The sequence below is a fragment of the Aythya ferina genome (assembly GCF_964211825.1).
Source record: "Aythya ferina genome assembly, chromosome: 17".
In the NCBI taxonomy this organism is placed as follows: Eukaryota; Metazoa; Chordata; class Aves; order Anseriformes; family Anatidae; genus Aythya; species Aythya ferina.
In genome coordinates this window covers 13591114-13605249 of record NC_140316.1, presented here as the reverse complement: position 1 = coordinate 13605249, position 14136 = coordinate 13591114, and the positions used below count along the sequence as shown (strand labels likewise).

General features: G+C 38.8%; 1 protein-coding gene across 1 annotated transcript in view; it reads left to right on the top strand.

Moving 5' to 3' along the window:
- Nucleotides 1–7770: 7770 nt before the first annotated feature.
- Nucleotides 7771–14136, top strand: part of CLIP1 (CAP-Gly domain containing linker protein 1) — a 56498-nt gene continuing 50132 nt past the window's right edge. Inside the window, exons 1-3 of the mRNA XM_084491478.1 lie at nucleotides 7771–7932; nucleotides 8258–8453; nucleotides 8899–9467. Coding sequence (XP_084347604.1) covers nucleotides 8360–8453; nucleotides 8899–9467 — 663 coding nt within the window. The 5' untranslated portion in view covers nucleotides 7771–7932; nucleotides 8258–8359. The remainder of the gene's footprint in view (nucleotides 7933–8257; nucleotides 8454–8898; nucleotides 9468–14136) is intronic.

Below are 14136 nucleotides of genomic sequence, written 5' to 3'. Positions count from 1 at the left end.
TTTTTAAAAAAAAAAGGTTTTTAATAGTTATTAGCTATTTCTTTGTTAATGAAAGATGGGTATCTCTCTAAAAAATTGAACAGACTGTGTTTAGAAATAGCAACATAGATCAAGAAAGACTGAGAAAGAATTATTCACCATATTGCTAGCCAAAAATAATTTTTTACTGTTACAGACATCCTCTCATATCTGTGCTTCATATTCAGTAGTCTGTCTTTGTGCTCCAATGGTATATTTTTACTGAGGATCTCAAGGCATTGAAGAATCTGAATAAGCATAGCTGTCTATGGAATGATAAGGTGAGGTGACTTATCATGTCCTTGATGCGGAATTAAAATACATAAGCAGCATAGAAGCTTGAATGAACCGCTTCTCACAGCGTTACCATAATGTCTGACTGGTGGTTCGAGCTCCTAAGCCTCTTACTATCTTTCATTTGAATCATCTCCTTGTTCTTACTACAGTTTCTTAGCTGTAGAAATTTGCTTTGTCCTTTCCTAAGCATATGCAGCATATGTTTATCCAGGATGCAGTGAAGACCCTGCACTTTCCAGAGAATGGCCGTGTCTCTTATTTAGCAATATCACGAAACCCCTCTACTTTCTAGTGTCGTGATGGTTGCCTTCCTAACTGTTGCATTCAAGTTGGACGTTATCTGCATGCATACTGATAACCTGCTGCTGCCAAGTTACTGAAGGCAATACTTGGGCTTTTCCATTTTGCTTCAGAAATTCAGTCTGATTCAGTCTTTGGGAGAAACTCGAAACTATTTGAACTCAAGTGCCCCTTGCACCTGTTGGCCTACTTCTGTGAAACCTCTAAGAATGAAAATGTTCTTATAAGTCCCCTGCCTTTTATTTTATTTAGACAAAATTAGCTACCAGGTTCAAAGTCAGAGGAGAAATAGCGATTTGTGCTGGCTGCTGTAAAAGATTTGATGTTGAAAGTTAATCTAAAAGTCTTTGCTGCAGAATATACCACAGATCTGTGAACTCATGCAGAAAATAGTTCAAATCGTCTTCGTGATCTCTAAATGCAGCACCTCCTACCTGTCTCAGTTAAGAAACAACCTAAAAAATGCTGGTTGAGGTCTAGATTAACCATATTCTTAATGGGGACGGTGTGGTGGGGCATTTGTATTGATTCCCAAACAGCAAAACTTGTTCTTTCCCTGTCCCTCTAAGGGTACAAGAAAACAGGAATTTCTTCTGAGTTACTGAAGAAGTGGAGATTCACTCTTTGAAGTTAGAGAAAACCAGGAGCTATTTCTGGGGATGTCCTTACACTGTGGTGTGGTGGTTGCCTGATAGTGGGATGAGTGATGACAAGGCATAGTGTTTGCATTACGGTGTTGGGATTGTTTTGGATATCCTCTGCTTGTCTGTGTCTCACTGAACATACTGGTTGCTGCACACTAAGTAATGTTTATGTAAACCCGTGCTCTCTAAAATAGAGTTGGAACATTTTTCAGGATCTCTGCTGGTGATCACATAGATATGATTCTGGTTGAGTAATTTGTCAGCAACTCTTTGTTTCAAGTTGTGTTCATCTAGTCAACGATACTGATAAAAGAGCTGCGTTATACCAGTGGGCAAACTTCCCAACTTGTTGTATTTTTTATGGTGGCCAAAGTAAGTTGTGTTTTGAGCTAGACTATTAATTCAGTTTTAAATGCAAAATTTTTTCTACCCTTAAAAGTGGGGTGCAAAGTACTGATTCGATAGGCATGTACCAGCCCATATATTTTGATGCTGGCAGTAAGCATCCAGTAAGCCAAATAAATACGATCTGATAGCATGTAGCGTGATAAACATTGAATTAAATGATGCATATTACTTTGGTGTTTTTTATTATAATGCTGTATCTGAAGAATATTTTCAGGTCATCGTGTTACTTGCTTAATTGACAACAAAATCCATAATTTCTATGAGACAAAATTAAACTGAAGTAATGCTCTTTCTGGCTTGTTTCAGTCTGAACGTGCTACTCGCTCAATAAATGCTTTGGAGCTGAACAATGCATGTCAAATTTGCAGTAAGTCATGAGCAGTGGGTTCAGAGATAAATTCACTTGCTGTTTCAATAATTGGCTTCAGTGGCTAAATTCAAAGAGACCTTAATGTAATTCATAGCTACAAATGGTTTTATTTAAGCCATAAATGGCTAGGAATACAAAGTGTGCTGCATCATTACAAGAGGGAAGTTCTGAAAAGTTAATGCATGAAGGCTTCAAAATCCATTTGTTGGTTTAACTACTTGTCATTGTTTCACAACTGGCTTTGAAACTTGGTGGAACATTTATAATGGATATTTTGCACTGTGGGATTACTTCATTGTGAGTGTAATTCAGCACTTGATGAACTGCATGATGATGATTGAGTGATTTTAGTTGCCCAATACGAAATATCTCCATTGGACCCAGAACCTGGCAGAGAAGGTGTTTTGAGCAGGAAGGTTATTGTTGTGGGATAGGGCTCAGCTTGCCTGCTCTGGGTGTGCTGACATTTCAATAAAAAATAAAAATAAAAAAATTGGTCGCTAATATATGGTAGTGGGAGAATTTATATTCCTTCTTGGAAACAAAACAAGATGGTGGCAATCGTAAATTCTGTTTAGGGAGGGCGTGTGAGCCAAGCTGCTTTCTGCAATATATCTCTCTGCTCTATCCACGTCATGCAGCACTGCTTGAGGAAGGATGTTGGTGGATATGTCCCAGGCTAGCTGGTGGGCTTGCCACAGACGAATTCATCTCATTCCTGCTTGAACCTTTCAGAAGTTGGCCTCTGGGAGCTGGCACATTCTTGCACAGAGGGAAGTATTCTTAAAGAGGTAGAATGAAGCAAATAGTGCAACATGAAGGCATTTACTTTGTTCAAAGCCAGGATATAGTTGTATTTTTAAATAGTGTATTATTTTCAAAAGCCTCTAAACTGAAACTTAAAGCATTATTTTAAGTGCTTTTGGAATTACATATACTCAGCTTTTACAGAAATGTAATAGCAGCCTAGGAAACCACAAATACAACTTGTAGAGCTGTGATAAAGATTAGGTCTGAATCATACAGAAGATGCTTATGTACTTTAAATTATTTGTCTTTGGCACTCTGTTTTAAGAATACCATAATGTTGGGAGATGTATGTGTAACCATGAGGTCTTGGAGTCCTTAAGGTAATTCACGGACCAGAAAAGAAAACTTCCCAGGTTCCAAAATTCCAAGTTATTTTCTCCCTAAACCATTGTTAGGATTTTCGAGGAATGATTCATGAGCTTTTGAAAGCTTGGCAATAGTGACATGAACATTAAGACTGTGAAAGAGATGGTTAAGAAATCTTGTTCAGGCTGCTTTTTCAAAAATAGTGCTTTGTTTTTATCTTTCATATTCTTTTATTTGTCTTAGGAAAGCGACATTTCTAGATTGTGGCGGTCTTTGAAATATATTTTCTGTTTCACTTTTCTACAGAAAGTGTTGTCTGATTTATTTCCTATATGCTATATTTTCTTCATAGTATAGTAAGAATTTTTTAAGATCTTCTCTGCATAGCCCTTGGAGCTCTTCAGCAGTGTTATGTACTCTATGCAACCATTTTTGAATATTTTAAACATATTTGTTATATGTATTTTGCAAAAAAATAAAAAAGTATTCTTAACAGAGTTAACAAGTTGAAGTGGTCTCCTTTCTGAACTTAGAAAGGTGTTAGCTTTGAAAAGCCACAGTATTAGTCTCTTAATGGTATCAGCTGAGTTAGTATTATCTTTCCAATTTGAAATGTTTTGAAGAACTCATGCACAACTCATACCAGATGATCATTGTTTAAAATAATATTTTCACTTTATTGTACAAACAAACCACATGAGAGTAGCGTTCCAGCCTCAAAGTACGCTGCACAGAGTCAGACTGCATGTGTCTGCATGCAGAAGACCAGGATTACGCAGTCTGTTTCGAGTCAGCTCAAACATTATCCTGCTCTGTTCTGGAAAGTCCTCTTTGTTTCCACCCCAAATGGACAGACAAGTTGCTTCTCTCCATGGAAACACTGTGTCTGCGCCACTGAAGTCACGAGTAGTGATGTTAGCAAGTGATTCTTCCTTACGCTGTCAAGTCACAGTTTCAAATGTTTTATCATTTAAGTGTTTTATCGTATTTTTAATGTTGGCACTGTGTGGCACTAGGTAAGGAGAGAGGTGATGGCAGCAGGCTTGTCAGATGTCAGCTAACCTTAAAGAACAATTGGTGCTGCTACGGTCTTGTGACTGTAGGGTTCTTAAGTGGAATAAGCTGAGACTCAAACGTTTTCTCTTTTTTTTTTTGTAGTGCTAGTTGTTAAAATACACTCTAGAACAAAACCATGGTGGGCAGCTGTTTTATTATTGTGATTCCTCTTTGATAGCTGGAAAGTATTCTGCTTTTAGGTAATGCTAAGAGCTTTTGGTACCAGATCTACTTTTGCTAAGGCTGAAATGTTTTCTGAGATGATTGGTAAAGCTTGACTGTAAATCAAAGGTTTAATTGCATTTCACATGCATACTTCATTAGCAGTTTGTATGATGTATGAATGAAAACGTGCTTCGCCTTGCTCTCCTTTTATATTCTGGTTTAAATTTGCTATAGCTACTACCAGTTCTGGATGTCTGAACTTTTGGGAGTTCAGTCTGAAGTGCCTTAAGTTAGTATATTTATTCCCTGGGTAATGTTTTTCTCCCCTCTGTTACTTACTGTCACTTCAGCACTTGAGCCTTTAGATATCTTTTCACTCATGAAACCGGAGCATAGGTAGTATTTAGTGTACATCACAATCATCTCACTCAACTGAGTGACATTTGTGTTTCAGCAGTGTCTGCTGCTTCAGGAGCTGTCTGGCTGAATGCTTGTTTTAATTCAGTATTTTTTTTATTATTTTTTTTTAATCTCAGTTTGCCAAAATAATTCAATAATTCATATTTACTTATCAGAGTGGTAGGTCTTATTTTCTTGAATCAATGGTTTTCAACTTGTTTCTTGTGGATTAGTTCAAGGTCTGTGAAAGAGAACCAAGAAAAATAAGGATATTATCAACTGGCTAAAAGGGTCAAAGCAAGGATTCATGTCTGCATTTGAGAGTTTGTAGTAGTCAATGCAAAAAAAAAAAAATACATTTCATTCGAGAATGTCACACCATATGAAATCATGTATTTCCCAGTAGCAGCACAAGTGCAAAGCTTGTGTTTAAAATCTTCTCTTTGCTCCCAACAACAGCGTTCGTAAAATGTGCAAGTTTCTGAACACTTAAGTAGTGTGTATTATCAGACTTTATGGGCATTTCCTTAGGTTCCTGATCTGATCTTTTGAGAAAATTGCAGTTGATGTTACTGCCTATTTGTTATAAAAATTCTTTTCAGGAGAGCTGAGAAAGATTCAGAGAAGGGACGCGAACAAATTGAGACAAGCAGCTAGCTGCCCTCTCTCATGAGGACTAAAATGAGGTAATTGACATCTGAAGCCTGTTAGGAAGTGCCTAAATCACTCGTTAGAAACTTGGGCTTTCAGTGTTTTGTGAATTCTATTAGGAAATATCCCGCCTATTTCTAAGACTCAAAGTTGCATTTTCCCTGTTGCAATAAGGCACTAAATTGCCAAAATGTTTTGCCTATATTTTAGCAGTTTGTTGCATTAAGCTACAATTTCAGGAACTCTGAAACCAGGGCACAAGGGATTGTGTTACTTCTGGCCTAGTTGAAGGCTTGTGCATTGAAAAAGGCAAATGACACAGCAAATACATAACCTCTGACTGTGGAGAGCAGGATTAAAATATGAATGAGCACCTTGAGCCAGGAAATGCAATATTAGAAGGTTCTAGCTTTCTGTTGGCCAAAGGCTTGTTAAATTTCTATTAATAAATAATTATTTGAAACAGGCAAGATGTAATTTTGCAGCGTGTTTTAGTGTGTTTTATTCTTTCAATATTCCTATCCTTGCATGATACAGGTGTTTACTAACTGAGTGGTACTGGAATGGGGTCTGGGGAAATAAAAGGAAAACAAACAGAAATGGTAATATGTGGAAAACAGAGGCAGAATACTGTAAGCACATTTTTAGTGTCCTGGTTTTAGAAGGAGGTCTTCCTTAGGGAAACTTGCTTCTGGTCCAAATGAGGTGGTTGAATTCCCATAAATGTTGTGTTTGACACTGTCAAAGAGGACTTTGAACTAAAAAGAACTGACCTTGATAACTCCTGCATTCCTGTATTTGTACCAAGTCCATCCTTATTGTGTAGAGTTTTCCTGTTTTGTGGATTTAGATGGGTTGAGAAAAAAATAATAGAAGCAGGCGTGGAGATCCTGGCATTGGAAGGAAGGGAATAGGGATGAGGAAGACAAGGCAGTGTGTATGTGGGAGAGAAAAGGATGAAAATATGAAGAAATCTGATGCACGCAGATTTAGCAGGGAAGATAGGTATGTAGTAAGAGGGAAAAAACAAGTGTTTCTTCTGTGTTGAGTGACATCTAACATGCTCCTGTGCCCCTTGGTTCTTGCATAGCTTTATGACATTTCATGTCTGTCCCTCTGCTTTGATTTTAGAGCTAACTCTGCTTTCATGTTCATGAACATGAAAGCTTCCGCTTAGAAATTAATAGTGAACTGGCATACGACAGGCAAAAACAATGGAGAAATTTTTCACTTTGGTAGTCATAACTCTGCAGATGGGTGACTGACATACTTCTGGCAATGCTAGAAAAATGTTCATCAGTCTGCACAGTGCTGCTTGGAGTTTTCATGGAGTATAACTTAAATTGTAGACAAACATGCAGTCAAGGCAGTAATTAAAACTTTTTAAAGTATAACATTTTTGCAGACTTAGAAAATGACTTGAATTTGGCATAGCCAATCTTGAAATAGCCAAAGAAACGTTTCGCTTTGCTATTTATGTTCACAAAGCAACATGACAGATACTTTCTTTTTTTTTTTCCAAGGTGAATTGATTTTTAGGAACACTAATGTGCTGGCTGTTAATAATACAGGAAGGGTAAAACTTCTCCTGCTAGGTAAAAGGCTTTTCTCTAGCTTTTATTCCTGTACTACGATATTCTCTGCCCTCACTAGGGTTTCTCTTGCCTTGAAATGTGCCAGTTATGTGCACCTGGGCACTGCTGGTGAGGGTTTGGGGAGCCTGCAGCTGGGCAGCTTTTTGCCTGTGCATGTGTACTGACAGCTGCCAAAATGCCACGTGAATCGCAGGACGGAGACCTGGCTTCTGTTTGTCGTGTCCTGAGCAAACAGTTGAGCAAGCAGTCTGTTGCTACATATCTGCTTGCTTTTTTTTTTTTTTTTTTTGTCCAGGTTTTTGTTTACATGTGTGTTGTTTTTCAGGGGAGCATACCTGTTCTGTCAGTGCCCTAAATACAAGGCTCAGCAAATATCCTGGCTGTGTTTGTGCAGACAAGTTTATGCTTTTGATGGTGGGGGGAGACCAGTCAGCTTACAGTTTGGTTTTAATTCACGTTACAGATAAAAAAAAAAAAAAAGCCTTTCTAAAGCTTTTGTAATCAGAAGGAAGATGCCTTCTGTGGCTAAAACCTCAAGGCACAGTTCCTGAAAGTCTTATAGTTGGCGTGCTGGTCTGAGAAGCACAGGGAGGAGCAGGGCCCCCCTCCTCTTTCCAGCTCAGAGCTGGGGCACTTCTGGGGACTGAGCGAAGTGTCTTGTGATCTCGGACACGCGATTCCCACATTGCTGAGGTAGATGTTTACTTCTTAGTTGCCATCATTTAACTCTGTTGATCAGCCTTAGCTTTTCAGTTCCAATCTCTTTAAAACTTCATTCTTTTTATCCTGAATTTCCCTGTTCTCTTGATTTTTCTTGCAGCTAATTCTCCAGTCTCAAGTTATTTTTGTTGGGATATTGCAACACTTGAAAAATGTGACTGAAAACAGTAGGGCGTGCAGAGTGGTTATATCTGTGCGTAATGTTGTTAGTAATGCAGTTAAGGGCTTTGTTTTTCTTAAAATAGCCTTCAAGTTTAAAGCTCGACATGAATACAGCAGCATTCACTGAAGAGAGTTATTTTGATGCTTTAGGTTCAGATTGGTGTCTTTTAATAGGAAATAACTTTTGAATAAATTGAAGGCTTGGAATTGCTATCCTGGGAAATGCTGCTGGTTGTTACTGTGAAGTGCATTTAGCATGCATTTCATATACAGGCTCTGTGTGTGTATGTAGGGTACTTTATTCTGCAGGAGCTCCAATACTTATTTTGTTTCATGCCTAATATTTTTCTGTACAGGTTTACTCCAGAGTTGGAAGACAGAGAATAGTATATTGTATCCATGTTTGGAAAAAGGTAGTTGCTGTAGACGAAAAGGACTAACTCTGATATCACAGAAAGATGAGTATGTTAAAACCAAGTGGACTTAAGGCTCCTTCAAAGACCATCAAGCATGGGGCTACGTTACTGAAAGCACCTGCATCTGTTGCAACCGGTAAAGAATATTTAAATATCTTAACTTTTATTCATCTCTTACAAAAAAGTCTTCTAAAAGCTATGAGCATACACTACTTTTACTATTTACACTAAAACACTTTTGCTCGTATTTCTGATGTAACAAAAATGATGTGTAAAATATGCAAAAAAAAAATAATATACTGATTGAATGCCATCTTGGTTCAAAACAAAATGTTTTTAAATGGTTTTGATAAAAATCTTGTGGAGATTATATTAAATGTGTTGTGTCTCTGTCCTTAGGTTTTGAGTTACTGTGTTCTGGAGATTACAGTATTTTCATAATTAAGAAAACATGGAATTGTGCTCTTCCTCTTAGAAATAATGTTTTTCCAAGTGCTCATTACTTTCAAACTATGTAATGATGCTTCCTGGAATATAAGTGCATTTGATTCCTGTTGCTTTCTCTTTGTGCTTGATTCCAGCTCCAGCAGAAAAAGCAGCTTCCAGTGAAAAGTCCGCAAGTACAACCACTGCAGACGCACATGACGAGTTTGTGGATGATTTCAGAGTTGGGGAACGTGTTTGGGTCAATGGAAATAAACCTGGCTTTATTCAGTTTCTTGGTGAAACACAGTTTGCTCCAGGACAGTGGGCAGGGATTGTTCTAGACGAACCAATTGGTAAGAACGATGGCTCTGTGGCTGGAGTTCGCTATTTCCAGTGTGAACCCTTGAGGGGAATATTTACAAGACCATCAAAATTGACAAGAAAAGTGCTGACAGAAGATGAAGCCAATGGTACTCAGGCAGCTCATGCATCTAGAGCTACATCACCAACTTCCACATCAACTGCTAGCGTGGTGTCTTCGTCCCCTGCTGCGCTTCCCCCATCAGGAATTCCACAGAAAACAACACTTGCTGCTAAGGAACATTCAACTCCTTCTCAGATTAGCAATCTTTCAAAAACTGCAAGTGAATCTATATCAAATCTTTCTGAAGCTGGATCACTAAAGAAAGGAGAAAGGGAGCTCAAAATTGGAGACCGAGTTCTGGTAAGATTTCCGTGCACTTTCCGTGTCTGTTTTTTGCTTGATGAATTGTAACTTCTCTTAACACTCAGAACTTCTCTACTGTTTCCTTGATCAGGTAATGTAAATTCATGTTCTAGCTTTCTTTTCATTGGGTGTCTTCTGTAGGTAAGCTCTTCCCATGCAGTTTTGCATGTTATAGGGAGGTTTTTGCAGTGCCAAGACAAAATGGTTAATTTGGCAACGTCTATTTTGTTATGTTTTGCCAGTGTTTGCTCAAGACCAAATGTTTTTATTAACCTATACTCAGTTTGTCTTTCTAGAACTGCAGTCCCACTACATAAAATCTGAGCTCGTTAGATTTCCATGCATCTCTCTTTCCCTATTCAGGGCTGTATCTTTAGAAAGCTAACAGTTCAGTAATTCATTGTTCCCTTGAGTAGTGATAGGCAGCGACAGAAGTAGTCACATAATGCCACTGATCACCCAGGATTTACGTGTTCTGTTGGTGATGTGCCATGTTACTTGGCTGCCCTTCATAAATTCAGAACCATAAATGCTTCTGCTGATGGATCGCTGTCATCCTTTTAAAAGGGAGCTAAGTTTTGTTAAACTTTTTTTTTTTTTTTTTTAATAATTGTATTGTGTACCTTTCATGTTTGGATCGATATTATATGGGCTGGTATGGGTTTTCTTGTAGAGGCAGCGGGAATGAAGATTTACCATAACAGCCATGGTTTGATGCTAGTAAGGTCCCAAATTCTGTTTAAGTAGAACAGATTAAACTTAGTATTTCGTCCTCTCTGCTTCCTGTTTGCCTTAAGTCTTCCTGTTGAATCATCAAATGGTAGTTTGAGGTTCCTAGCACAGCATAACAGTGATGCATGTGTGTAATTTACATGCCAGTGTCAGACAGTGTGCGCAGGAATATGAATGTTAAATGGACAGGTTTCTTGTCTGATGGTTTTTAACCCTTCCTGTTGTGTTTTTTGTTTTTTTTTTTGTAAATATCCAAATTTTGGTATTAAGAAAAATGAAATTTTTGATCCCAGGCTAATCTTTTTTAGTAGATCCTAGGCTCTGCTAATTCCTAGTAATAATTCAAATATAAATGTCTTTGGTCTCCAGATCACTGGGAATAATAGAAAAGTTGGCTGAATAATTCATTCATCCACTAGGGTTTTTTTTCCTTGCCACTGAACTCCTTCCTGGCCAGCACCATGGACTGTAGAGCTGGACTGTTAGTGAGGGATTGCTGGAAACTGGCCTCAGAGCACCAGTTACTGTGAAAGACCTGCCTGTCACTTACTGTGGCTTGCCTAGGTGATCTGTCTCCATCACTGCTACAATTGCAACTGGACTGCTCTGTGGCACGTCATTTGTTTTTCATTTATACTGGCAGCAGGAGCTTTCCAGTAATGTTATGCAAGGTGAGAGGCTTTATGGCATTCGTACTTCCCACCTTAGCACAGGATTTCCCCTCTGAGCCTTGAGACGCTGCAGTCTGACCGCCCTGTTGGTACCAACTAAATGCTGCCTCCCTTCCTCACTGCTTGCACTGACTGCTATTGAATACTCAGTGAAGGTCCTTAGCAATATGCCGTGCTGATTAGATACGTGGGGAAAACAACTGCTGAGAATTGCAGCTTGAAAACAGTGAGCCTCCAGCAGTGCAGGATTGCAGTTCAGCAGAACAATGAATTCATGATAGACAAAAGCTCATTTGGGAGTCTTATTAAAATACTTAACTGGAAAAGTATGTCCTCAAGGGCAAATTCATATACGGGTAAGGCACAGCTCATTAGCTAAGATTACATTCTAGAATGGACTTCAGATGTGGCTCAACTTTGTTGATCTTTGTGTGTGATCTAGGGTGGGGAGTGTAGCCCTGGAGTATTTCAATCTGGTAATTTTTTTCCTCTAACTTTGATTTTTAAATGTATTTAATAGGAGTTATCTTAAATTGATCTGTTCAAATTTTTAGTTAGGAACTGACTGGGTCTCAATGGTACCTTCAACAATAACAGCTAAATGATAGCGTGTTTTTTTTTTTCCTGCCTCATCTGGGTTATCAGGAAACAAGAGGCCATTCTGGCAGATGTTTAAGTGCCAGAGAAATGCGTTTACCAATTCACATCTCTCCTCGGCTTTTTCTGCATTACAAAAAAGTTGACCTAGGCTTGCTGAACCTGAAATGCTGTGTTCAAAGCATTTCAGGCTTGACAAATTAGCACTTCCCAGCAGCTAAGCTTTGTTGGAACATTTTTCAGTTCCTACTGAAATGTTAGTCCTGTTCCCCTGGAAGAAGAGAAGCTGTAAACTCTTCACGATTGCTTTTGCTTTGTGTCACAACAAGTTACTGCATTGAGTGTTCATAGCCAGCTGTGTTGGGATGAGGAAGCTTGGTTAAAGGCTGTGTGTGCAAAGAGATCCTGAAGAGCTGATTAAGGCTCTAGTGCATGGTGTTTGTTGTTTTGTGGGGATAGAAAAAATGTCTTAAGTTTATTTCCTCATTCCTTTGATGTCTCCATTTGTTTCACCAGTCTTTGGTGTACTTAGTTAGAATTCCCTAATCCTACATGGTCCCATATTTAGAGTTGCTCCCAAACTTCCATGGCAAAATTTTAAAAATATCAAGATATTTAGTAGTAAAGGAAGTTTTCAATGTCAGTATCTATTTCTGCTTTAATTAGGTAGAAAGAAAGGAGTCGTAAAGGATGTTCCCTTAATTCAAATACCATTAGGAAGAGTAGTGGTGACACACAAACTGTTTGGGATGCTCAATCAGATGGTTGTCAGGGAAAAGAAATTCCCTGGTAGAAAACAAGTGGAGTTGTGGGGTGATCACCTACGTATTCTCGAATGCCTGCCAGCTTGGAGTGTTCTGTGTTAGGTTGTGCAAAACGATGCAATACTTGTGGAGATGAAAAGATTCAGGAGGCAAAGCTTTACATTGATGTGCAGGCTTGCTTTTCCAGGGGACAGAACACGTTTTTCCAAGAGGCCTGGCATGCTTAAACAAACAAACAAAAAAGTTTCCTTAACATGAAAACAGGCAGTGCTGAAAGGTATATATGTCAGCTGAGTCAAGTTGCTGTGTTTTCTAATTTCTCTTCCCTGAGATTCTGGAGGAGTCAAAGCAAAACAAAAGCAAATCAAACTATGTTGAGTGAATGCACAAGCTGAAGCAATAAACCCCAACAAGGATGTTCCTCGGCAGCAGGAGACATCCCTTAGATTTCTATAATTTACTCCTTCTCAGAGATGATCAGGTCAGCAGAGTGCACAAGCTCTCTGCTGGCTTGGAAATCTTCTTCAGATCCCAGTGTATCTGAGCCAAACTCACCAAGCCTGCACTTAATTGCCTGGCTGACTCAAAGCTGAGCAGTACTTTTCCTTTCACTAACAAGTATGATGAAATACTTCATGTTCATATGTAGAAACGCTGAAAAAAACAGGGAGATAAGGTACATATTTAAAGAACTGTGGTTTCTGACACGTAACTCATTGTTATTCAACTTTTCATTTGTTGTATTGATGTATAACTTATGGGAAAAATAGCTGAATCAAAGGAAAAGCTATTAACGCAAAGCATAATTAAATAGCTCTGTCTTAACCATAATTTCCACTCTTAACATCTAAAGTATGTTCTCGGATCTGGATGTGATTTAGTTGTTAGAAAGAGGACATTAACTCTGGGCAGCCTGATCTCATATTTGGGGGTTGCTGTAACGTACGAAATGTCTTTGGGGAAATCCACACTTCCTTCATTGCATCGGTCCAGCCTCTCCGGGGTTAATGACAGCGCAGTCCAAAGTTTAGCACAGCTAGAGCTGATTTGCCTACTGAAAATGAGGCTGCAGTTTTAGTGTTTTCAAGCTAGTATAAATAGGAATTCCTATGCAGAGAGAGTGGTCCTGACCTCTCTTGTCTGCTCCCTTTTTGTGCCGGTGGAGGTGTTGTCACCAGGTAGTAAAGCAGGTAGGGAAAGAAAAGGCCTAGCTGTGAACTGATTTCATAAACAAATTGCTGTCAGGCTCAGCTGGTTTCTGTTTCCTGCTCCAGTCGCAGCCAGAGAAGCTGTTTGCCCTGGCATTGCAAACACTTATGATAGAAGAGCCCCATGCAAAGTTGGTTTAAACAAACAAACAAAGAAAACCAAAACCCAACCTGTTGAAATAAAACAGGGAAACCCGCTTTGTGGGACAGTTGTTGCACCTCCTAAAGGTTAAAGCAGCTTTGAGAGCATCTTAGGCTTTTTGCTGGATGGACCAGATGCTGTATTTGTAAATAAATAATTATATAAACATCTTATCAACCTAAAAGGCCTTAGCCTTCTCAGAGGATTGAAGTGCTTTCATTCATTTAACTGGTCACCATGGTCTGCCAAATCTGATGCTTCTGGAGCTGAGCTGGAAAGCTGTAACTTGGGCCTCTGTCCATATGTTCCCTCACAAAAGGCTACAAAATGGATTGATAGGCATCTGCTGAGGGGGCCTTTTTGCAAAGTTATTCTCTACGCATGAATAACATCTAATTTCTTTTTATTGTGTCTGTTTTATGGCGTTCACTGTAAGTTATTTCTCGTTTAGTTATTTCTTATGAAGTTCTTTAGTGTTGCAGAGGCCGATAGGAGATTATTGTCGGATTTGTTTCCACCCATGTAACTTATCTTCAAGTAAACATCGCGTAA